The 25,907-nt window shown below is 45.3% G+C and overlaps 2 protein-coding genes and 1 non-coding gene across 6 annotated transcripts; 1 reads left to right on the forward strand and 2 right to left on the reverse strand.

Annotated features, from left to right (window-relative positions):
* Positions 1 to 779: 779 nt before the first annotated feature.
* On the reverse strand, positions 780 to 17,441 carry CLP1 (cleavage factor polyribonucleotide kinase subunit 1). Of its 4 annotated transcripts, none has more exons than XM_031942687.1 (4): positions 17,030 to 17,441; positions 3,830 to 4,460; positions 2,180 to 2,847; positions 780 to 1,476 (listed from the first exon to the last, which is right to left on the reverse strand). In XM_031942687.1, the coding sequence occupies exons 2-4, from the start codon at positions 4,433 to 4,435 to the stop codon at positions 1,470 to 1,472; spliced, it is 1,281 nt and encodes a 426-aa protein (XP_031798547.1). In that variant the 5' UTR covers positions 4,436 to 4,460; positions 17,030 to 17,441; the 3' UTR covers positions 780 to 1,469. The 4 variants fall into 4 exon arrangements, with proteins under 4 accessions (XP_031798547.1, XP_012408143.1, XP_012408144.1 ...); XM_012552689.3 differs by lacking the exon at positions 17,030 to 17,441 and adding an exon at positions 7,230 to 7,418; XM_012552690.3 differs by lacking the exon at positions 17,030 to 17,441 and adding an exon at positions 6,785 to 7,211.
* On the forward strand, positions 16,775 to 22,496 carry YPEL4 (yippee like 4). The gene is made up of 5 exons (XM_003773874.4): positions 16,775 to 17,058; positions 19,878 to 20,202; positions 20,411 to 20,454; positions 20,852 to 20,960; positions 21,167 to 22,496. Exons 2-5 carry the CDS (start codon positions 20,062 to 20,064, stop codon positions 21,254 to 21,256), a joined length of 384 nt encoding a protein of 127 aa, XP_003773922.1. The 5' UTR covers positions 16,775 to 17,058; positions 19,878 to 20,061; the 3' UTR covers positions 21,257 to 22,496.
* A 2,042-nt stretch (positions 22,497 to 24,538) lies between these two features.
* Positions 24,539 to 24,688, reverse strand: MIR130A (microRNA mir-130a). Its single transcript, NR_105739.1, has one exon. It is a non-coding gene; the product is annotated as a microRNA mir-130a (primary transcript).
* Between the last annotated feature and the right edge of the window lie 1,219 nt (positions 24,689 to 25,907).

Consider the following 25,907-nt stretch of genomic DNA (forward strand, 5'->3'; position numbering starts at 1 on the left):
CTGCGGGAGGCCCTGCAAAGCCCTGGGGCGAGACTCCTCCCCTTCCACTACAAATCTGCCCTTTGGATCGGTTTGGGGCTTTTACTAATGTTTCAGCACTAGGTAATGTGGCCAAGGGAGTACCAGAGTAGGTTAAAGGCTCCAGGACCGAGTTTCCTTCTGGAATTTAATTCGAGCCGGCTCAAGAGCTCTAAGAGCCTGTTTTATCCTTCTTCCAAGTGATTCAAAAAAACTCTCTGCTTTCATCAATATCGTGTGAGAAAATACCAAGGCCGCTAAACTCCACCGAAAAGAAATAGGAAGTATCTAAGTCACACAGCACAGGGTTATTGCTATTGACAAAGCAAAGAGCTTTGGAGTGTTTTGAAACGTTTCCTTAGGAGCCCTGTCAAAGTTCAGTTCTCAGATTTCTTTTTTGATTTGATTTTCTGTGGCTTTAAAGATTTCGCCGTGGCACCTGCTATGTCCCCGTTAAAGAATTCTTTGTTTAACGAGTATAAATAGGAAGGGATGGAAAGGAGAAATGCATTCAAAATGGAAGTGATATAAAACAAAAAGGATGAGTAATTGTTTTTCCCTTAACTCCTAACAACTTTTCACCGTTTCAGACAAGGTGTCCCAAGTCTGCCGTACTGATTGATACCTCCTGGCCAAATGAAAAAGACCACTTTATCAACTCCCCCTATCTGGAGGGAAGCATCTCCGAGGACACCAGGCTGCTCAAGTGCCAGGTCCTCCACGAGTCAGAAAGGGAATAGTGGCTTAATGATGGAAATTGCTTTGGGAAAAAGAATCTTCATTAGCCAAAATTTATTGAGCACCTGTTATGTAGTTAGCACTGGATAGGTTACTCACAATATTCAACGTATAACCCCTAAACTTTCAGCAGCCTCTATGGGGGTACATTCCACAAACACCATGACACATCTAGAGGTAAATCTAGTTTTCAGCTTTACATTTTAACATAAGTAGCAAAGCAATCCACTGATCCTTGAACTAAGTACCGACTCTGTTAGGAGGGCATCAAAGAATAATAGAACACACTTTGTGTATTTTTTCCAAGTGCATTATCTCCTAGCCACATACGGCAAGGTATTGGGTCCCTCTGAGATGGAAGGGGTAGGGAACTGTACAGAGATGACCAAGGTGTGCCTACACATACCATGGGTTTGAAGGAATAGCATCATTTGACAATCTGTCTATTGAATGATGTTGTCCTACCTAGAAACGAAGCTGTCTCTCCAAGAGGAATGGGCTGTCTGGCTCTTTGCCACGTTAAGGCTTAAATTACCTTGAAGTTTGAAGCAAGGATTGGCTCCAAGTATCAAGATAGGCAACAGGGGAGATAGTTTGTTTTACTCTCCTCTGCAGCTCTCTCTTGAAGATGATGGGCACATCTGACACTTTGCCCCCACATTTATTGCCTGCCTCTTGAATTGTCCTCGGTAAGGCTGGTGTCGACAGCAGATTCAGCGCCTGGCCAAGTGCAAAGGAAAAGAGAACCAATACAATAAACTCACCAACCAGACTCCTAGGGGATCTACAGGTCCAAAGCTAAGAGCATCTGTGCCCAGAAGGCAGAGAATCGGGTGTCTCTTGCAGGACCTTCCCAAATGTCTCTTGGTATTAGTTCTGAGCTGTTACAATCTTAACCAAATAGACACATACCCTCTTATTTTGCCCCTCTCGAGAACTTAAGAATCAATCACACACTCTTGGGTGAAGGGCTGCAAAAATATTTATTAAAACTAGAAAAATCTTTTTTAAAAGTTTATACTCTCCTGAAAGATGTCCTTCAATTTGTATTCCCACCATGGACAAAGACAAAAAGATAGTGTGTGAAATATAAGTTAAGGATATAAAGCCAAAAGGAAGAACATAATTAGACCACCTAATAACATAGTGAAATAGGGTCAGTGTTTCCCCAGGTCTTTTGAACCTTAAATCCCAGCTGGCATCCCAGATCTACTCTGGGGCCAAGTTACCTGTCTTGAACCAAGAGGAAAATACAATTTCAAAGGGTCAGGTTACCATTAGTTCTCTCAAAGGTGGCCTATCTGTTTCCCACTAAACCAGTTTTACCCAGGAGTTTCTGGCCACAAGAGCCTCCAACTACCTGAGCCCTCCCCCCCCGTGGATGTATGTGGAGGGTCCCTCTGACGCATGCAGAAATCCCTACTTGAGATCCATGAAGCGGATGTCCATGATGAGGAGGAAGTTCTTAGGCAGTGGGCGAGGGGCCGGAGAGAGCACAGTAAAAACCTGGTGCTCCAGGTCCACACTAGTCACCACAATGAAGCCAGCCACACTGGTCTCAGAGATGTTCTCCTCAGTGCCCTCAGCTGTGCTGACACTCAAGAGGTGATGTACCATGTCTCGCCCTGGGGTAACTGGTACCAGTTTCAGTTGATTGTCCTCCTGTGACATTCCCAAAGGGAGACATGAGTCTGGGATGGTGGGGGCCCCCACCTTGTAGATTTTCACATCGGAGAATTTGACATTGAAGGCATGGGGATAAAAACAGCCCCGGAAACCATAAAAATATTCTCGGATGCGCTCATCCCTATACTCCCGGCGGAAGTCCTTTGATCGTTCAACCACGCCTCCTGACTTGGGGAGTAGAACAGTACGCACAAAGTGGGGCAAGTCCCGTTTCAACTCATTGTACAGTCGCTCCTGGTCCAGCACTACCACCACGTCCACCTCAAAAGCAGAAGCAGCATGCACCAAGGCCTGGTAACCAGAGCCCTTGACCCACCCACAGGTGTTAATGACACAGCCACTGACAGAGGCTCGACGGTTCACCTCACAGCGTTGATTGAAGACATCTGCCAGTCGGGATGTAATCTACAAAAAGAAGGATCAGCATGAGAGGTGGATCTACTTCAAACTTATATAACTGTTTTGTCCCAATTTTGTTCTAATTTTCCACCTGATTTTCAGCATTGCTTGCTTATTTTCAGTCAGTCTCCTAAGTAGATAATCAGATTTAAAGATGTAAAGGACCTCCAGGGCCATTTCACCTGAAACTAAAGCCTAATAAATCCAGCGACTTGCCCAAATATCTTAATACTTTGAACAAGTATTCCATGGCTAAGCTGGGATTCAAACCCAATTTCTCTTATTTAATATCCAATGTCCAGACCACTTTTCATTAACTCCTAGAACCCATGGTTTTATTAGCGTGGGAATGTTGCCTTCACACAAGTTCTGAACCCCTCTAGACCAATCTAAACATGCCTTTTAGAATCTGGCTTAGGCTGGTGCTCCAAGAGACAAGAGAACACTTGAAGACTTTCAAGTTTGGTAAAAATACACAAGAGCAGGGGCAACTAGGTGGCACAGTAAACAGAGCACCAGCCTGAAGTCAGGAAGACCTAAGTTGAAATCTGACCTCAGACCCTTAACACTTCCTAGCTGTGTGACCCGGGCAAGTCACCTAACCCCAATTGCCTATGCAAAAAAAACAAACCATTACTTTCTTTTCAGTAATAGTTTGGGCTAAATATTAAATCAATCTGGTTGGAAATTAAGATTTTAAAGTTATTGTCTCGTTTCCCCACTCCAAAGCATTGTGTACTTACCTGTGAGATAAACTTCATCATCCAACAAAAACATGATTTTCAAAACTTTCAGCAAAACTCAAATGTATATGTGTGCATGCATGCACATGCACACACACACATCCATATACAAGTGTGGTAAGTATGGGTGAATTAATATAAGCCATATATCAAATGGAATGATAGCAGGTTTTAACCCGCCTAAAGCATCCCCAGAGTTTTCATCCCAACAAAAGCCCCTTTCTCCATCCCAATGTAGATCTTACCTTATTGTAAAGCTTGATGTTGGTACCAGGTGTAGTGGAGCCAAAATGATAGACCAGAGGAGCCTGGATAGAGAAGCCCTCCTCTACATCAGCGGGTCGCTCAATGTAAAGAGCTCCCATGGTTCCAGGAATGGACACAGAGCCTTGACCTACATCCAGCTCCACATAGGTGGGCCGCCGGCCTAGTCGCACAGCATAATTGAGTAAAAGGCGGCATACTGTGGACTTGCCCACGTCCGTGGGGCCGACTACCATCACTCGAGGACCTCGCTCTTCCTCACGCTCTGCTTGCCGTCTCATCTGCTCCAGGGCCGTGTGAGTGTTAAGATAAAGGAGCATGGGTGTGTCCTTGGAGACATAAGCCACCTCGGTGCGCCCACTCAGCTGGAGAGAACACCCATGCCAAGTGAAGACAGCAACTTTGGCACCTGCATCAAAAGTGAACTTTTTGTTTCGGGTCAGTTCTGTGCCAAAGATCTCGGCCATGCCGGCCAGGAGCTCCAGCTGGGCTGACTGCGAAGCCTCCACCTCAAAACGCAGTTCTGTCTCCCGTTCTAATTCGAATTTAGTCAGTGGCTTCTTTTCATCATTGGATTCTTCTGCCATCTTCTCTTCTGTGTGGGCACTGTCTCTGAAGCACACAGGTCAAAGATTAGAGGACAAAGGAAAAACCAAGCCATTTATTTTTACAAAAAATATTTATTAGACAGCTACTCCTGCAAACCACTGTGCTAGATCCTGTGGGAGATAGAAATTTTACTTAAGGCACAGTCCCTACTCTCATAAAACTTAGTCTAGGTACAAGACACAAGCACAGGAAAACTAATATATAATTTTTCCAATATTCATCATAGAGTTGCCAAACGAGATTTTATGAGTTGCTAAACTGAATGCCAAATCAGCAATTAGGGAAGGTTTGTTTGTTTTTAGAGAAGATAGCATTTAAAGATTGAATTTTAAAGGTGAGCAGCAATTCAACAGGCCAGAAAAGGAAGGAGATTCTAAGCAAATGAAAGAAGGTGGGTAAAGACACAGCAGCAAAAAAAAATAAATAAATAAACACACTGAAGGTAAGACTCTCAGTGTACCAATTTAGCTAGAGCAGGGCCAAACACACTGAGTGGTAGGATTTGAACTAGATTAAAATGTAATTGGGAGATATTTATCAAAAACAAAAACACCTATACACAGCTAATATTAATTTGGTTTACTAAGTCAGAATACAAAAGCACATAAGCCACAGAACTGAGCAAGATGAAATAAAGCAGGAAAGACAATGAGGCCAGACAATGGAAGACCTTCTGATCTGGCAAAAGAGTTTGAGCTGGACTCAAATTAAAGAACATTTAAGAGGCTCCTACATGCAGAGCACAAGATAACAAAGGGCTTAGAAAGCCTGGTGTCAGAGAAGACTTGAATCCAAATTCTGACTTGGACACTGTGTGACACATCACTTAACTTCTCTGGACTCAGTTTCTTCCATTAGTAAAATGGGGATAATATCATCATCTACTTAACAGAGTGGTCAAATCAAATATGCAAAATACTTTGTAAATTTTAAAATGCCATATAAATGCTAGCTATTTTTTATTAAAGTAGGGGAGAAGGAAACAAAAATCAGGAATAGTAAGATACTGGGCAAAGGAGAGGTACATAAAGTGTTTACTCCTAGCCTATGTCAGAAATGACAGCGCTAGATATGGAATTGGCAAGACCTGGGTTTAAATCTGTGTCTCTGACACTTATTAGCTTTGGGAACTTGTGCAAGCACAGAAATTTTCTCTGGACCCGAGTTTCCTCATCTAAAAACGGGATACATAAAAACCTTATATGTCTGTTTCAAAGATTAAGTTAGAGCAAAGAAGGTTTTGTTAGCCCTAAGTCACCATACAAATTTTCATGGTGGTGATGCCGGTTGTTATTTCTTTCATTCATATCTTACTTTATACTTCCTTACGAACTTGTTTTACTTCCTGTAACAGAATGTTAAGTTCAAAGATAAGAGCTACACAATTCTCTTTGTCAAAACTAAACAGACCCGTTTCAAAGGAAAAGTCACAGAACTGCAAACTCTGAGAATAAAAAGAAATCTAGGGGGAAAAAAACCCTCTTATTTTACACATAAAAGTGACTTATGAAGATGAAGTGACTTCCCCAAAATAATAGAGAAAGTTATCTAGACCCTCACACTTAAGTTCATTTTTTTTTCTACTACAGAACATTTCTTCCCCATTACACCAGTAACATCATACGATTCAGTTACAAGGGACCTTAAGATAACTTGGCCCAACTTTTCCATTGTACAAGTAAGTCAACTGAGGCTTGAAAAGATGAGGTGATACTACTTAGATCTTCTGACTCCAAGTCAAATAGTCAATTCAGATTCAAAACAAAGATCTCCGATTCCAAATACCATTTTTTCCTTTTCTTTTTTTTTTTTTTTTTTTGCTGAGGCAATTGGGGGTAAGTGACTTGCCCAGGGTCACACAGCTAAGAGGTGTTAAGTGTCTCAAGCTACATTTGAACTCGGGTCCTCCCGACTTCAGGGCTGGTGCTCTCTCCACTGCGCCACCCAGCTGCCTCTAAATGCCATTTTTTCAACCACGTATATATGCATGTGCAAATGACATTCATGAATGTCTCTCCAATTCTCGAAGTTAAAGTCACTTAAATCTTCAAAGATTAACCCTTCATTTCCTCACTAATAAGAAAGAAACAACGGTCAATTTTCTAGCACAGGCTTCCAGGTAGGGGAACCTTGGGGATACAAAGCAAAAAAAAGTCACGATCCTGAGAATCGACACAACAATAAACAAGAGTACGAGCCAACAAGGAAGGGCAGAATACTCCCCTCCCCCAACCTTAAACCGAGTCAGAAGTGGGTCCAACGGATCCACAGCTCGCCCAGAGGAGTGGGAGCACCTCTAGCCATTCCCGCCTCGTCCCTCTCATTACCTGGGGGGCTTTAGCAAAGTCTCCTAAACGTCCCAGGACCTTGGTTTCTCGTCTTCCCTACGACAGACCTCATAAGATGACTTCTTCTAAGGCCCTTTCCAGCTCTAACCCTCTAAGTCGGTGCCCGTTTTCCGGCCGGTTTCTTCTAGCTAGATAAGGGGCTGGGCGAGAACGGCTCCAAGCCGGTCCGGATTTGAATTTATCGTCCGCGCCGCCGCAGATTCCCCGCTTAAGACGGGGGCTGTGGTCACGTGACAACCTCGGTGGTCACGTGAGGACGCAGCCTTGAGGAGAACCCCCTCCTCTCAGGAGTTGTCCTTTTCCTTCGTTTCCAACGCTAGTGAGCGAGCGTCCTGACCCCCCCCTAGTTGCCACCCGAGGCGAAGGAAAGCAAACACCGCTTCCCCCAGGGAGAACCACTATACCCCGTGAAAAAGCCACTCACCGGGAGCCTCGCCGGAAACCAGAGCCCTCGCGGCTCTTCCGCGGGGAAGAGGAAGTCAACGAGGTCGAGAATCCCGAGCTTCCGGCTACGCGCGCGGGGCCTCCTGGGAAATGGAGTTCCGGCTCGTCGCTCCTCTGATTCACCCGGCGTCGCGCGGTGCTTCCTGGGTATTGGAGTCCGGCGATTGTTTGGATGCGACGACGCCTGGGAGGGCGGAGCGCTTGGGGAGGGGCGGGACCGAATCCTCTTTTCCCGATTGGCCGTGGGACACATCAACAGTCGGCTGTTGCTGGGGCTCGTGCCTTTCCATCTACGTCCGCGCTCTCCCCCCAGTTTCCGCAACGTGCCCAGTGTTTCGTAGGAAGACTGCGCTTTTTTGCCTTCGGTGCCCGAAGGGAATGAGCCCCCTCCGACGGTGGAAAACATTGAGGAGATAACGTCTCTGGGCCTCAGTTTTCCCCCTCCGGTTTTATAGAGGAATATTTGGACTAGATAGCTACAAAAGCTTATATTAGGAGGGTTTTGCAAACTTAAAGCCCTGCATCAATCTCAACTTCTTACTATTACTAAGGAATCTTTCAGCTATAAATGAAATAACGGGCACTTATTAAATGCCTACGTGATCAAATTGACAAGCATTGATTAAGCGCTTACTGTATGCTGGGGTCACAAAGAAAAGCAGAAACAACAGTTCTTGCCCTCGAGGAGCTTACAATCTAACTGAAGAGACCACAGGGCAATTCAGAATAAAGAACATAGAAACAATCATATAATGCAGAATAATTTGGAGATTATCTCAAAGGATCTTGGATCTTAGTTCAAATCCCACTTTTGCAATTTACATTGGATAATTAGGCAAATCATCTTCCCTCTTTAGGTCTCAATTCTTCCTCTGTAAAATGTTAATAATTAATATTTATATAATCTTTATGATGTAGAAAGAACTGTGCTAAACTCTGTACACTGTTATCTAATTTATCCTTATAATAAGGGAGATAGAGGCTACTATTATCTTCAAGAAAACTGAAGTCACACAGTATCTTGGGTTGGAATTAAAGTCCAATCTTCTTGACTCCAAGTCTGTTCCTTTATCCACTATTCCACCTCTGCCCGATGACGTAGGTAGACTGGATGACTTCCAGGACCTGGCAATCCAGATCTCTCTTTGAAATTCCTTTGTGTATATACTTACATGTTTTACGTGTATCCCTCCTGGCCCTGACCACCCTCCTCCCCACTCCCACCACTCCCACCAGAAATGTCAGGTCCCGCCAAGCTAAACTCTCTTTTTTTAGTTTTTTGGTTTTGGTATCATCAGTATCTCCTTTGATGCCTCCCATATATTAAGGGCTTAATGAATGCTTTTGGATTAAATTTTGCTGTTTTTGAGTCAATCCGTTATGTTGGATTAAATGGAACCTCCCATTTGGAAGGGGTTGAGAGGTGGGGAGGAATCAAGGAACTATTCTGCTAGTGCTAGTCTGGGAAGGACAGGATCCTGAGTGAATGGACCAAAGTCCAAGAAATCTAGGAAACTTCTAAATTTCTCAAGTCACTGATAACCTTAAACAATACAGAACCTTCAGAAGAGGTATTATTTATATAGATATATATATATGTATATATATATACATATATATGATAATATACATATGTATATATACATATTATATACATATATACATATATATGTGTGTATATATGTATATATACATATATATGATAATATACATGTGTATATATACATATTATATACATATATACATATATGTGTGTATATATGTATATATACATATATATGATGTTATACATATATGTATATATATACATATATATGTGTGTATATATATATATATATATAAAATTAGAAAATAAATTGAAACATCTCCAAGAAGATTAAAGAAAGGAGAAAAGAAAAACAAAACAAAAAGAGAAAAGAATCCATAAGTACAGAAATATTTATATCATCTCATCCCTGTCTATCCCCCCATTACCATCAATCCAGTGACACCAGACTCATTTGCTATTCCTGCACTGGCATTCTATCTCAGGATTCCACTTTGCCTCACTGACTGTCCCCCACACCTAAAGCCTTTTCCTTATTTCCACCTCCTGACTATCCTGGCTTCTTTCAAATCCTAACGAAAAACCCCTTTCTGGGATTCTCCCTAATTCTTGTGTCTTCACTCTGTTGATTATTTCCTATTTATCCTCCATTTATATAATCTGCCTCTAAATGCCATTTTTTCAACCTCCATCAGTACTCTGGAGATTATATAAAATTGTCTGTATATTGTCTCCCCCATTAGATTGAAGCCTTGAGAGCAGAGATTGGCTTTTAGCTTTTTGGACCCCCATTTAGCATAGTGACTGCCACATAGTAGGTGACTGATAAAATTGTGCTGACTGACTAGAAACTGAGATGTCCATCAACTAGCAAATGACTCATCATATCATCACTTATGATTATAATGGAATATTGTTGTGCTTTGACAAATGACAAAAGGGATTATATCAGAGTGAAGACCGGAAAGAGCCTCTGCCAAGAGAAGTGGGAAGAACCAGGAGAATAACTTAAATATAACAACATTAGAAAGAAAAACAACTTTGAAAAATTTTCGAGCAATGCAAAAACTAATTAAGATTCCAGAATTAATCAAAGATGAAGCAGGCTGCTTATCTCCTAAATGCTTCCAGAGCTTACTTTGCATAGTCCCTGGTACTTAGTAGGTGCTTGATAAATGTTTATTGACTGACTGATGGACTCAAGGTAAAAAATGAGAATTTTTTTTTACATTACCAAATGGGAATTTTCCAACCACAAGTGTTTGTTACAGTGGTTTTGGTTTTGGTTTTCTTTTCTCTGTGTGGGGGTGCAGAGAAGTAAGGAGAGAAGCTAGATTTTTGTTCATTTCTATCAACTAACTATATTTTTAATAGTATTTTATGGTTTCCAATTATATGTAAAGAAATTTATTTTTGCAAGATTTAGAGTTCCAATTTTTCTTCTTCCCTTGACCCACTCATTCCTTCTTCCTTAAAAAGATGCCATTGCTATATATTGGTAGGTGATTTAACACCTGCTTAAGGCTTTGAAGGCCTTTGGTCTAGTTTGAACCTAAGCCTTTAAATGGGCTCTGAAGTATATATTATGTCGAATTGCAAATTCGAAGAAGTTAAAGAATTTGGAGACTGCCTAACACAGGAATCCTTAACCCTTTTTATTTCACAGATCCTTTTGGCTGTCTGGGGAATCCAGTGGATCCCATCTGAGAAGACTTTTAAATTGTATAAAATAAAAGATACAAGATTGCAAAGGAAACCAAATATATTGAAATAAAATTATCAATATAATTTTTTTAAAAGCTAATGCGCCCTAGATTAAGAACCCCCACTCTAAGGTCCTCAGAAATCATTTTGCAGAGAAGGAAACTGAGGCCTACCGAAGGAAAAGTTCTTTGTCCAAAGTCATCTTTTCTTTGGTATCTTAACTCAGTGAAAAACTCTATTATCTCTGATGATTTCACCTCTGTAGTCAAATTCAGTCCAAGAGTTTGTTTAGTGGCTAGAATGTACAAAGTACCATGGGAGACCTTATGTAGAAAAAGGCAAAGATGAAACCATCTTTGCTCAGCAGAAGCTTCCATTTTACTGTGGGAATAGAAAGTGTACAAGAGGACAGAAATCCAAAGTAAATTAAAATGTTCAAGAAGGAGAGGATGTCATGACTGGGGAAATTAGAGAAAGCACTGGATCTGGGTTTGAAGGAAGCTAGGGAGTCAGAAGGGCTGGGAAGATGCAATTTGTTAGATAAAAAAAGGATGAAATAACATTATATGCAGAAAATTGCCATCAGCCCCTTTAATACAGAGAGCCAATTAGGTCGAGTTTTTAAAGGAAAACTAGAAAGGTAGATGAATGTCTCCTTGGGAAGTTTTCCTTTTGTGCTGGAGGCAATACAGAACCACTGCTCATTGAGTAGGAGGGTGATATGGGCAGGGCTGTATTTAATGAATATGAATTTTATAGCTTTGTGGAGGATGGATCCTTGAGCAATCCATTGATCTGGATGAAGAGAGATTTGGAGATGATTGTAATAGGCCGGGCAAAAAGTTTCTTCTGTATGGGGCAGGATAGAGAGTAATACAGCTGATGTTCAATATCTGATATTAATAATGCTTCTCTAATATCTCCTGGCTTTCAATATCACTTCTTCACAAATTACTAGTTATCTAACCTTGTCCCTCAGGGTCAGTTTTCTCACCTATCAAACAAAGACAAAACATTTAATACTAGTTACTTTATGGAGTGGTTGGGATATTTGTGAGAATTCTCATGATCCAAAAATCAGTGTGACTTTGGGCAAATAAATTCACATCTTTGAATTTCAATTTCCTCATCAGCAAATGAGTGAGTTGGACAACAATGATCTCTAATGTCTCTTCCAGCTGTGATCCTTTTATTTAATATCTCTTCTCTTGTCCCGTTGGACCAGAGAAGTAGAAACCGACACACTAATCTATAGGATAACTTGGTCGGCAAATAGAATGTCAAGACTGAAATCAGGAAAACTCTTCTTTCTGAATTCAAATCTGGTTTAAAACACTAGCTGTGTGACCCTGAGCAAGTCACTTAACCCTATTTGCCTCAGTTTCCTCCTCTATCAGCTAAAGAAAGAAATGACAAACTACTCCAGTATCTTTGCTAAGAAAATCCCAAATGGGGTCACCAAGAGTAGAACAAGGCTCAATAACAAACTAATCTATCCTGACGTTCTATTAAAATTACCTCAGACACTTCTCTCTTTAGGAAGTCTTTCTGGATTCTTCAGTTATTAATGGCTTCTGTCTTCAGATTAGCTTGAATTTCCTTATTTGTGTAAATGTATTCTCTTCTGTAGAATGAAAGCTTTTTTTTTTCAGGGTCTACTGAGAGACCTTGCAAAAATTAATTAATTAATTAAAACATTAACTGATAGTACTATAAATTTTGCAAAACACTTGACTGATCTTATCACTACCCCATTTTTTAGTCTAGCAAGGAAGTAAGCCAGCACTAGAGAGACTAATTTGCCTATCGTATGAGAAACGATAAGACTGCAATTTAGTGAAACTCAATGACTTTCCAGTGGGTCTGTGATGTCATCAGTTCAAAAAGTTCCCTTAAATGAAGCAGATCTAATCCCATCCATGCTTGCCTCTGTTCTCCCTAAAGCTTGCTTCCTTAAAGGAAGTTCAGAACAGTTTAGTTTGCTGTTGAGTCTTGATCTAACCTTGGTGATCCTGGGTTTTCTTGGCAAAGATACTGCAGTGCTTTGCCATTTTCTTCTTCAACTTATTTTGCAGATGAAGAAACTGAGGGATACACTAGAGGACTTTCTCAATTTCTCCTGCCATTTCCAGAGTACTGACGAAGTACTCATTCTGGCTATTTAGTTTCACCCTTATTCTTTACACATGAACCACTCTTTCTTCATGGCTTCCTTGATATCCTTTCCTCCTATTGGCAGAGTTTGGGGTTGCAGCCAGCCCGCACCTGTCATGTTCCTTTTTGTTGATCTTTGACCTAAAGATAATAATCATCTTTAATTCTTCATGGACAGTAGTATTACTTATCCATTTTTTTTGTGGCCACAATATTAGTTTTGAAAAGATGTGCCTTTACTTTGGGGAAGCTTGGAATCAGTAAAAGAGGTATATAATTCCTGAAATTCAGCCCATCTTCATTCTTTTAACTCTGACACTAATTCATTGTCCATCTGTACTCTGTCCCAGACAGATACGTGCAGTCGGCCAACACTAGAGGGTGTCCAACCAAATGCATGTTGAAATCTAGATGAAAAAAGTCATTGTTTTTAGTTTTTTACAAAACTAATAATGATCCAATTGCTTCAGAAGAAGTGTCTTCTTCTAACTCTCTACCCATTATACCACTGAACTGAATTAAGCCTTGGTAATCAAAAATTCATCTGGCTGTTGTTAATTGGAAGGGTGTTCCACAATTGTGTTCCACAATCCCATTCTTTTAACAAACCACCATTTGTTTTTTTGTCTTTATTTTATTTTAAATCTTATTCCTTATTTGTAAAAGAAACTATTTAAACAAAGAAAACAAAACCACTCAATTATACACATGATGTAACCAAATCATCTTGTTATGCAATTGTCAGTTATGGAAAATAAAATAAAGAAAATATGAATACTAATACTGTCTTTAGGCTCAATTCTGACAGAAGCAATTTTATTTAATATTAAGTTAGTATTCAAGTCATTTCTAGCTTGGAAAAAGATGTCCAAAATGGCACTGTTTCTCATGCTTTCCAACGTGACCCTGCCACAGGATGATTTCAGGTAACATTTTAAAGAATCTTGAACATCTGGGTTAATATTCAAATAGGGAAGAAAATAAGCACTTCCATAGCACTTATGAAGTGCTTCAGCTTAAGGATTTTACAAATGCTATCTCATTTTATTCTCACAACAATCCTGCGAGGTTGATGCTATTATTATTCCACATTTTACATTTGGGGAAACTGAGGCAAATAGAGATTTTTTTTTCTTTTTTTTTAATGATATGTCCAGGGTCCTACAGCTAGTATGTATCTTAAGCTGGGTTTGAAGTTAATTCTTTCTGACTGCAGGCCCAGAACTTTATTTGCTACTTAGATGCCTCTAAAGAACATACACTATGTGAAGGATGTGGATATATGTATATATATGTATATATATATATATATATATATGTCATATATTATATCATATTTAAGATATATAGTATATAGATACATATAGGTATGTGTATTTATTTATGTATGTATATTTATGTATTTGAGTAATCTGAACAATGGTAATTTCAACTCTAATCTTCTTGAACTATTCCTTTCAAAGAATCAATGGAGGTCTTCCTGGAGAATCTAAACTAAATGAGAGAGGGTGTCTCCCTTTTCATGGAGGAAAACTTTTCCCTTGGATGGAGAAGATAGTTATCTTACGCAGAACAAGAGTTATATTTCATTGCTTAGCTTGGTCATCTTTAATCCATTTTCTCAAGAAAGACCATTAGACTTTTTACTATTCAGTTTAGAAAGAGTTTTAGAAATTGTATTTCTTAGAATTTCTAGAGAAATTAAAAATGGGGTGTTTAGTATGTCCTTACATTTGTTGTTTTACACCCTTCTCTTCATTCTGCTGCTTGAACACAGAAAGATACCTTAATAAACATTTTTGCTTTCTTCTCCTCACTTCTAATCTCTTGACAAGCTTTGTTGCCATTCCTTTCTCTGAAACTCCGCCCTGCTCCTTTTTTGTGTGTGTTGCAGACTCCTTTGGAAGTCTGTGGAAGTCTAGGGAATAAAGTTTTTAAAGGCATAAAATGCATAGAATTATAAAGGAAACTATTGAAATTGTTGTTCAGTCACTTTTTTTTTTTCAGTCCTGCCCAACTCTTCATGACCGGTCTAGAGTTTTCTTGGCAAAAATACTGGAATAGTTTGCCATTTTCTTCCAGCCCATTTGTTGGATGAGTAAACTGAGTCAAACAGGGTTAAGTGACTTGCCCAGGGTCACACAATTAGTAAGTGTCTGAGGCTGAATTTGAACTCGGGAAGATGAGTCTTCCTGACTTCTGGCTCAGTATTCAAACCACTACACCATCTACTAGTCCTAGATTGGACCACAGTTATCAAACTATTTAAAAACAAACTCACTGACCCCAAATTAAGAATTCTTGTTTTAAAAAAGTACTTAAAAGAGTCATGTAGTTAATACAAGTTAAAGGGACATCTTGAATCCAAGTCTTCTTAATTCTAAGGACAGCTCTTAATCTACTTAACTACAGGCTCCTCCTCTTCCTTGTTATGGTTGTCAGCATTTAGCTTAAATTCTTCCTCTTCCGGGAATACTTTCCCAGTAAAATGATCAGAACCTTTCTTTTGGTTTTATTACTACTAGCAAGTCATTCTTCCTGTTATTTTTACCTTCCCCCACCTGAAAATTCTTTTTACATGTGGGAGGAGAAAAAATGAAACCACCTACATACAATTTTCTCTGTGCATTTATATCAGTGTTTCATTTCATTTTCAGAATGTAATCTCCTCTTCAAGGGGAGGGTCTGTCTTTGGTGCTGACTTCTGAATAACACTATATTTAGGGAAATGCATTGGAGGGCACTTAGTGAGAAATCTTCCCATCCCAGGATTCCGGGGCTGGCTGAGGTAGGTTCCATGATGAGCCAGGTGTCATCGTGCCCCACTAAGCACTGATCCATCGAGCTTTATTAAGCTCATCCTGTGTTCCAGACATGGTGAATTCAAAGACAAAAGTGAAAATGATCTGCCCTCCAAGAGCTTGCATTTTATTTGGGGGAGGGAAGGATTTAGAATGTAAACAGGTAAAGAAATTTAGCAATTTGAGAAGGAGAAATGAGCATGAATAATGAGAGGATGACAAATAGTTTCCATGAAGAAGGTGCCCCCTGAGCTGAGCCCGAAGAGAGCTGGGAAATCCAGGAAGGGAAATGAGGAAGAAGCAGATCCCAGGGCTGGGGAGCAGTTTGTGCAAAGGCCTGGTTGCAAAGAGATGAAATGCTGTTTTGAGAATAGCAAATTAGATTAATTTGACTTGAAAATACAACATGTGAAGAGAAGTAAAATATCTTTGTATTAAGATCTATAGGTATATATATCTGAGCTCAGTGTCGTCCATACATACATACATACATATAGAGAGTTGTGTGTGTATAGAGACAGAAAGACAGATATAGACACAAAGAGAGAGAGAGAGACAGACAGACACACAGAGAGAGACAGACAGAGAGACAGAAAAAGAGAGAGACAGACAGAGTTATCAGGCTGGTTTGAGATTACATCATATAAATCAGTTGTGTTAACAATCTTTATTTTTATAAATAGAACCCTCAGGTTTGCAAAGTGCTTTCAATACATTATCCCGTATGATTCACATCAAAAACTTGACCAAGGTTAAATCTGGGGGTTCACAAGGCAGGTGAGTGATCAGTCAGTGGGCTGACAAGGGTCCAAGTGGTTAAGACCTTCCTCCTTCCAGCGGATCACAAGCGAAGAGTCGGCGCGTTTATGTGGGTTTGGGGTTTTGCTTTTGCTGGGACTCCTTGGGGAAGGGGCTAGGGGACGAGCAGCGTCAGGCGGCAGCCCTCGAGGGGCTCCATTCGCCGCCCCTGACCCGGGAGTCCGCCCTTCTTTGGCCTGCGTCAGGACTGTTGTCAGGGCCGAAATGTGGGAATCGATCCCGGGAGCGCGCGGGCACCGCTCTCTGGCTTCTCTCTCCCTCCCTTGGTCCCACCTTTCCTCGCTTGTCCTCCCCGGTCCCCGCGTCCCCGGGCCCGTCTCGGTCTCGGGCGCGCGTCGGGTCCTCGGCCCCCCTCGCTCTCCGGCGGCTCCGTCCTCGCCATGATGCTCCCAGCCCGTCCTCCCGCTCCCTTGCCGCCCTGCCGCCCGCCCCGCATCGGTCCCACGGTTTCTGCCCCCTCCCTGCCTCCCTCCCGGCCCGCCCCCTGTGTCTCCCAGCCCCGCTCTGACGTGGGAGGGGGGGGGCTGGGGGCTGGATGACTCACAGTGTTATGAGGCAGCTCCACAACATACAGCCACATTCACCCACAGACCGAGCCCGAGCGGGAGAGACCCCCCCGCTCCCCACCCCCGGGTCCCGGCGCTCCATCGGGCCCCCCGCCGGCGTGCCCGGGCCCAGGCCCTTTGGGACCCCCATCCCCTTCCCGATCGAAGGCGGAAAAAAATAAAGGAAGAGAGAAGAGGGAGAGACACATACATACGGAGATCTCTGGAGCAGACCTCAAGGTGAGGGGGCAGCTCCGGTCCGATTTTTCCCTTTTCCGATTTCCTCGCTCTGCGGCGCTTTGATCTTCCTTTGCAAATGCATTATTCATCCGGCCGTCCTTTGTCCTCTCTCCGCTCCCCGCCTGCCTCCCTCCCGCGCCCCCTTCCTCCTCCTCCGCTGCTCCCCTCGCCTGTCTTTGGGGCATCTCGCAAGCCGCGTCCAGCTCCGCAGCTTCCCCAGGCTGGCCCGTCCCTGACGCCCCCCGCCCCCCAACTTTGGCTGCGGGGGCGATCGGGGATGCTTATTGTTTGGCGGAGGAGATCGCGGGCCAGCTGGGGGGGCGGGGGGGACCCTCCGGATCCCGGCCTCCCCAACCGGCGGACAACACTCCAAGTTATTGGGGTGGGGGGGGAGCGAGCGGTTTCAAGCTCCAGAATCCGCCCGGGGGGGGTGCTGAGATCTCGGGGCTGACGAGAAGCTCCATGATGCGCTCTCCTCCCACCCCCCACCCCCAGCTTTTTTTTTTTTTCCCCTATGAGGCACGGGATTAGCATCTGGTCCTAGAGCGCTCCTGTAAGGCTATCGGGGCGGTTGGATTCCTTCCCTGCTCCCCTCCCTCCCCTTCTCCCCACCTCCTCCGGTCCAGCCCCATCTCATATTAGGGCAGAAAATCCTTGGCTCGCTCCCTCGCTGTTGTTGTTTCCAACCTGCTTTCTGGCTGTTATTTGAGAGGGGGAATAATAGATGCAGGCTCCCCATCCCTATTCTTGTCACTTTTTCCATTATCCTCTGATGTTTGGTGCTGTCTCCACCTTCCTGGGGGCGGGGGCGATGATGGAACTGGCGAGAGGAGAAGGTCTGGGGCGCTCCGAAGTGCTTGCAGGTGGGGGACCTCTTGGAGCAGAGCAGTCGGTAATCGAGCCGAAGTTAAGGAGCTGACGGAGAAAAGGAAAAGCCGCCCAATAACAGGGGCCGGAGTCTAAGGCTAATGGAACTCTTCTGGAGTACAATGTCACCCTGAACACAACAGCAGCTTTGCCTACCTGGATCCTACGTCGTGAGAGCAGAGTCCCTGATGGAACGGAGCCGAGAGCCAGGAGGGAAGTCTGGCTCCTGGAGAGGAAAAGAGAAGGAGGCTGTTTAAAGGCAGAGGCTAGAAGTGGGAGGCACTATCCCGAGATAAGGGGGAATTCTGTCCGAATCTTGGAGTCTCAGAGATCTACCTGTATTCCTCCAAGCTGTTTGTACCTGCAGGCTGGCCCTCCATCAGGCCGTTTGAAATGAGCCCAGAAGATCACCAGCAAGGATCCAAGGCCAAAATCTGCTACTGATGAGAACAGCCAAAGAGAAGCTGATTTCCTGCTATTCACCAATGTCCAGTCGGAGTTTCACTGGAAACCAGTGCGCACCTTCAAAACCCCTCACTAGAAGCCTTCTTTATGTCAGTGATGTAGCTCTTCCCTTGCCTATAATCTCATTTTGGTTTGTTCCTGTTTCAGTCCTTCAGGGAGCTGTCATGTTGTTGGCACTCCATCCACCCATGGGGGTTGAGACCCCTCTGCGCTGTGACCCGTCTTTAAGCCAAAAAAGCTACATCCTGTCGTTCACTAGGTCATGTGCTTCTTGAGCATTAGCATAACCAAGAGCCACAAGTCTCTCACCTGGGCCATTGTGATCTGGTAGAACTTGCCAAAGCTTGTGCTCAGCCTGCCTCGGGGATCCCTCCAGACCAAGATGGGCCATGGGATAGGGAAGGAAGCTCTTGGATAGAAGTGGTCTAACTACAAACTTAAAAAAAAAAAAAAATGAGACCCTCTCCTTTGTATGAGACTTCAATGAGCCTTCCTAGAACAAGAGTCTTGTATCCATCAATTGGTTATGAAGGCTTTATTTACTCTTCCCAGTTGTCTGTGCACATGCTCCCACGAGTGAGGGATGGGTGTGGGGAGGGGAAGGAGATTGTGGGGGCAGAGCAGGGAGGAGAGACTCCAGGTTCTGAGTGCATGACGAACATTAGTCATTCAAGACAGAAAGAAGGATGGTTTTTGAACCAGATGCTCCTGAAACAAATCACAGGCCATAGTGTCCTAAGAGTGATGTGCTAGGCTGCAATGGGCGGCCATCAAGGGGACGGCTTGCTGTGCTGCATCCCCAGAGGTGAGCCTTGCCACCGAGGAGCCGGGAAGCTGCGAAGTTCTCCCTCCTAGTGGTGAAAGGAGGGCTCCACAATCAGGAACAGTGGGAAAGAAGGAAAGCTCTGAGTGTGTTTGCAGTCCGTGCCGCCTCCCTCCTCCCTCCCCCCCAGAACACAGCCTAGCTTCTCCAAGTCTTGGCACACCTTCCCAGCCTCACATGGAAATGGTGTGTTTGTGGGGAACGTTGTGAATTAAAAATGGGAGGAGGGGGTGCCAAGGAAAGAAACTGAAGAACTTCCAAAGGCTCAAGTCTGCAACTGGATGCAGCAGTAAGTGCGAGCTGCACAAATGAATGGACAGCCAAGAAAGCACCGGCAGATGACGGGGCTCCTGAGCATCCTTCATCTTATTAGAGAGCTTTCAGGGAAAGATGATGGAGGCTGCTGCTACCCTCCCCATCCCCGCCCCAAATACTGCCTCCCTGACTCATGCCAGAAGGCTGGAAGTGCTGCCGAGCTCACCAGAGCAGAATTAGAATCAAGGGGACGGGGAAAAACCAAAACAAAACAAACTCTCCTAGGAAAGGGCTAGTCTTTGGTATCGGAAGGAGACAGCAGGAGAGGCTGAATGGGAACCAGGATCTTCCCAGGAGAGGCTCTTAACTGCCTCAGTGCTCTCCTCATGCACCCTTCCCCTCTTCCCAGGTGACCTTCATTTCTACCTGGTTCTCGTCTGGGGGGGCCTTGGTTGGGCAGCCCCCCCACATTTCTCCTGCCCTGAAACACGGCTCTAGCCAACCTGCTTCGCTGCTTCACCTGCGATCGCCTGTGTGGGGGCTGCACTGCGCCAGCCCCCCCAGCCCGGCAGGGCATCGCCCTCCAGCCCGTCATGCCCAGCTGCGAGCCTGGCCCGGGCCCTGCCTGCCTCCCCACCAAGACCTTCCGCAGTTACCTGCCCCGGTGTCATCGCACATACAGCTGCGTTCACTGCCGGGCACACCTGGCCAAGCACGATGAGCTCATCTCCAAGGTACGCCCAGAAGGACCCACATTTCTCCCCTCTCTTCCAAATGGTGAGGGACTTTTTCCCCAGCCAGGACTCCCCCTATGCGAACATCACCAGGAGTGAGCCCGCCAGTCCTGATCAAAAAGTTCTCCCTCATTTGTGGCATTGAGGGGCAACAGATGGTGGGACCAAGGGGTCCCTGGTGGTCACTCTCTATCCTGTGTCTCCACAGTCCTTCCAGGGGAGCCATGGCCGGGCCTACCTGTTTAACTCTGTGTGAGTCTCCCTCTTTCCTTTTTTTTTTCCCCCTGTGGAACAAGGGGCTTCAGGGTCAAGTCCCCCCTAGCAATCAGAGGGAAGCAAACAGGTATTGCCACTCCCTTACCCAGCCGGTGGGACAAAGGTCCCTCTTCGTGCCCTGCTAGCTGAGGAGCCTGGCCCGTGATCCTCCCAGGAATAAGCCCCTGGGGAGGGCTAAGATGCTGATAGCACATCACTGGAGAAAGCAATTCCCAGGGGTCAACCAAAAAGGGGGGTGGCTCTTAAATGATGGGTTTCTCTGGATTTCTGGGGTTAGATCCTTCTAGGGAGGATCCCTTTGGGTTGGTCAGGGGGCTGACCTGAGTAACAAACCCCTCCCCTGCCTGGCTGTGCTGGCTGTTTCCTGAGACAGGGTCAACGTGGGTTGTGGGCCAGCTGAACAGCGCCTCCTGCTCACTGGCCTCCACTCTGTGGCCGACATCTTCTGTGAGAGCTGCAAAACCACCTTGGGCTGGAAATATGTGAGTATTCTGGGGCACCTGCTCCCCGAGGTGAGCCATCCATCCCGCGTCCACTTCTAAGCCCCCCCTGCCCTCCAAGCCACGGGCCGTTCTCTGAGGCTCCCATCCGCCCTAGGCCCAAAGGTGCTGGGAAGGGGTGATGTGGCATTAGTGGGACGTGGAAGGGACGCAGACCGCCTTCCATGCGCTGCTTCCCACCCCACCAGGAGCAAGCCTTTGAGACGAGCCAGAAGTACAAGGAGGGAAAATACATCATCGAAATGTCGCACATGGTGAAGGACAACGGCTGGGACTGAGGGGCTCAGGCAGGACGCCCCATCCGCATGCCCCACTCCCTGCCCCCACACCTTGCCCCCGGCCTCGCCATGCTGTCCACCCTAGCACCGGTACTGTCCCACCCCGGCCCCCCTGGGGAAAACCCAGCTCTGTCTAGCCCCTCCACCCCGCCACATCCCTATGGAGGCCCCCTTTGGAAAAGGGGTCTGGGCTGGTCTGGGCCATCCTGGGGGGATGCTTAAGGGACAGGGATAACGGATGGCAACGGGGGTAGAAAAGCCGGGGCCGTGGCTCTGGCTCCAGAGCCCCAGAATTCAGCTCCTTCTGCCACTGGGCTGTTTAGAAGCTGGGAACCGGCAGGGCAGAACCCCCCCTTCCAGTAGGAGGGGGTTCAGAGAGGGCTTGGGCAAAGAGCGGCTGCTGAGGCAGGCAGGGCCAGGCCTGGGATAGGCCCTAGGCCACAGGGAGTAGCCAGAGACGGCCTCCGGCTCTGGGAAAGCGGCTCGGAACGTGCCTGAAAGGCCCCCCCCGCCGGGGGCGGAGGAGACCTCAGTCCCAAGGAAGAGACAGAAGGATCACGGGATGTCCATTTCCCTCGGCACCTGTCAGAGGCACTTTTGCATATATAACCTTTGCCATGGGGATGGGGGGGGGGGCTGCCCCCGTGACTTCCCTCCCCAGCTGCCTCGGGCGCCAGGGGGCACTGGGCCGGGGGCCACGCGGGCTCCAGCCAGTGCTCCCTGGGACTCGGACAACTGGGGCCGAGGTGGGGATCAGCGCCGCAGGCGGGACTTTCCTGTGGCGGCCACCAGCGCACGAAACTTTTGTATGAAAAAGTGTTTGAGTTTATTTTTAATAAAAATGGGGAAAAAACCAGCAAAGTGCAAAGATTTGCCCCGTCTTTCCCCGAAGCCCCTGCGTCAGAGCCAGCTCCTCATCTGAGGGGTTCTTGTCAACATGGCTTTTCCTGGACACCCACCAGGAGGCAGCAGAGCTCCTTTGCTAGTAGGAGACCCAGCTTCAGCCTTTCTCTGGCCCAGAAGTTTTAGGGGGGATTTTGCCCACAAGGTGTGATGACAGGTTTGAGTCCTGGAATTCTGGGCCGGAGGTGACTTCCCGAATCCAGGTAAGCCTCCAAGTCTAGAACATGTGATCCCAGCTCTGAGATCCTTCTTGATATTCCGGTAGATTCTCAGGAGATTCATTTTGTTTTGTGCTTTAAGTTTTGTAAAAAGCACCTCATTTTATATCCTCAGGGCAACCTCCGGAGGTAAGTGCTATTATTTGATTTTGAGAGCTAGTGAAATCCTGTTTGAACTCAGGTCTTCCTTACAGAGAGTCCTCTCTATCCACTTTCACCACCTGGCTGCCTCTGACGACCTCACACACACTATTTTAGGTTTTTAAAAATAATTATTCAGTAAAGATTCTACCCACAACCAGCAGAAATTGGGAGTGGCTCAAAATTGTAGCATCATTGGGACTGGGGGAGAGAGAGAGAGATGAAGGAAGGAAGGAAAGAAAGAAAAAGAAAGAAGAAAGGAAAGAAAAAAAAGAAATATGAAAGAAAAAAGGAAGGAAAGAAAAAAAAAATCCAGGACCACTTGGCTTCTTTTCTTCAGCCAATAAGCAATAATAAATGCCTCCTATGTGCCAGTCACTGTGCTCTAAGTGCTGGAGATTCCAAGAAAGGCAAAAAATAGTTCCCGGCTCTCATAGCTCAAAAGTCTTCATCAGGTTACATTCTCCTAGAAATCAAATGAACCCAAACCCAATCTTTTTTATTCAGTGCTTAAGGCTGAAGAACAGAAAGGAGGCCAGTGAGGGATGGCAAAGTGATATCAGACATAAGTCACATGAAGACAATGTCTCGCAGCCACATTGCTCCTGATAGACCACCCAGTGGATGAGTAGGATGCCCGAGAGGGCTTTGAAAGACAATGGATATATGGAGGATGGAATGGAAGTTCTTGGGAAGGAAGGGGATAAGCAACATTCAGAGCCTCCAGATCTACATGAAATCTTTAGTATCCTGGATTCTGTCTGCCCAAGTGTAAGAAGGGCCTTCCCTTAGCTTCTTCAACTGTGTAAAGCAAGATGGAGATGCTCTCAGAGGTTCATTTGAACTATATTGCATTAAGTGAATTTCATCCCTGGCCACTAAGGTCCATGTGACCAGAGATGGTACCTCTCTGTATCTGATCTAAAGCTCTCTTTGCAAACCGTGTCCAAACTGCTGACTTTCTTACACTGCTTAGAAATCATGTCTGGTTCAGTGAATGAATTTTAATTCAAGTAATTTATACAGCACCTGCTACATACCATAGCCCATGGGCTTCTTCTGCCTTGTCCTGTTTTCATCATGGGAGATTTGATCAGGGCCTGGGCATTTCTGTGAACATCTAAGAGACCAGAACACTGTTGGGAGAGGGGAGAGTGTCCTCCCCACCCCTTACTACAACTAATCTATGCCTCAAAGGTTTCTGAATTGAAGGAATTATCCTTAATGTTTTCAAGGGCATTGATTGTGGGGTTAGAGAATCTGGGTTTAAATCTTGACTCTCATATTTTTCTGTTTGATGGCCTTGGTTTTCTCATCTATAAAGGAGCGGGGCAAGTGTTTCCTACCTCCGAAGGCCTTCATTTGCAAAGGCCGAATGACCATTAGTTGGGTATGCTGGGAAGCAAAGGGACTCGTCCAAATACAAGTAGGCAACATGACTCTCAGGTGCCTTCCAATTCTGAACCCCTAAGAACAGATGATCTTTAAGGTCTCTTTATAATCTGAGATCCTATGATTGGGGACAAGACTGCTTCCTTCTCTCTCCTCTTAAAATCTCTGAGCACCCATTTAAAGAACAACTGGGGTGGGCTGATAGGGGTGAACAGCTACACTTCCTTCTGTGTTCTCCCTGTCCCAAACAAGGGGCTCCTTTTGATCTATTGTTCTCCTCTTTCTCTACCATCCAATCCTATTCTGAAATTGCCAGAAAAGAAAACAGGCAGTTCATTTTTCCCCCTCTTGATTTAAAAGTTCGGGGACAATTAGGGACCCTTATATGGGAAGTGCCTTTACCACTAAAGATTTTGACTCTCATTTAACCATACAAGGTATAGATACTTCTCTCACTCTCCCCATCCCCAACAATAAAGCCATAGGCCTGTTGTTTTTGGCAGCTACATCACTTCTCCACACAGAGTAACAGTGGGTGACTTAGGAACTGAGGTCAGTCTCAGGATGACGCTTGGATCCATGCTAAATGGATGCAGATCCCAACTGCTGCAGGTACACGTCGAAGAAGGCCGGTGCAGGTGGGTACTGCCCGGCCAATGCCCTTTTTACATTGCACTGCTAGTGACAGGTGCAGACAGTAGCACAATGTGAAAAGAGCCCCGGCCAGGAGTGGAAAGCTGGCTTGCTTCTGGTGGATTTCTCCTCTCTTATTCTATATCTTCATTTCTTCCACCTCATTTAATTTTCCTTCCTCTTTTCGTCTTCTCTGTTCCTTTCTTCAGTTTCACTTACCATCTTTTATCTCTATTTTCAAACTCATCACATCAATATTTTTCCTTTTTCTGCCTCTCTTCAATCTCCATTCCCAGTAGAGAAGGCAGGCCTATTTTTTCCCAAAGCTAAGCTGTTGAGTCTTTTGAACATGTGGTGCTTTCAGCGTCTGAGTAAGGGATGCAGGTACAACTGAAGAAAGGCCCAGACACGGATGCTTCCCTTCAGTTTGATCCCAAGTATTTGTTTCAGGGGGAAGGACGGATCATCCCAAAGCCCACGTGAGTGAGTCTGTGTGAAGGGCGCTGGTGGTGTGTTAATCAACTTTTCCTCTTTCCTAAATCTTAAAGTTCAGCCCTCTCTCCCAACTCGGGATGACCTTTCTCATCTCTGAACGCCACCCACTCCATCCCCAGACAGAAGAGCTCTCTCATGTCTAGACTTCAGTGGTACCTGGGTGTGTGTGGGGGGGGGGGGGGGGGGGGGGGGGGGGGGGGGGGGGGGGTAACAGGGAGAGAAAGGGAGAGGGAAGAATGACCACGGGCCCACAGGAAACAGACACTTAGGTAGACTGGCTCCCAGTTGCTGCCGTTGACCCCTGGGGCTTCTATTTAAGAATTGCAAAACACCGTATGGGTACATGGTTGAGCAATGTGTGGAAGGTACTTCTTTACTTACAGCAGGACCATGGGCAAACAACAGCAGGGAACAAAACTTAGGAGCTTTGACTCTTGTCTGTGGGGATCTGTCCCCGGGCCCGTGAATAAGCACCATCCTTCCAAAAGGAACGGGGTACAAAGACTCCCTTCTCTGGGCTTTCTTTCCTGAGCTTGGAAGACTTCATCTTCTCACCAACAAATGCCCTCAAGACTGGTGAAAGGTCAAAGGTAAAAGAGAGCTGCGGGAATCCCAGGAGAACATCCAGTTGTTCCAGAACCTCCAGGGACAGCCTGTTCCCAGTGTGGGGCCAGAATCCTGGGAAATCCCCCCCTCCAGCTGTAAAGGGGTTTAAGTCTCCAGGATAAGACCCTCTGAAGGCTGGTACTGAGAGGAAAGGGCAAGGCAGGAGTTGATCCCTGAGGGTTGGGGACCCCTCCACCATCTGGGAGGAGGAATGGGGCCTCCCACGGAAGCCCAAAGGGCTCCCTCCCTTCTCCTATTTGCAC

Source organism: Sarcophilus harrisii, chromosome 6 (assembly GCF_902635505.1).
Source record: "Sarcophilus harrisii chromosome 6, mSarHar1.11, whole genome shotgun sequence".
Classification (NCBI taxonomy): Eukaryota; Metazoa; Chordata; class Mammalia; order Dasyuromorphia; family Dasyuridae; genus Sarcophilus; species Sarcophilus harrisii.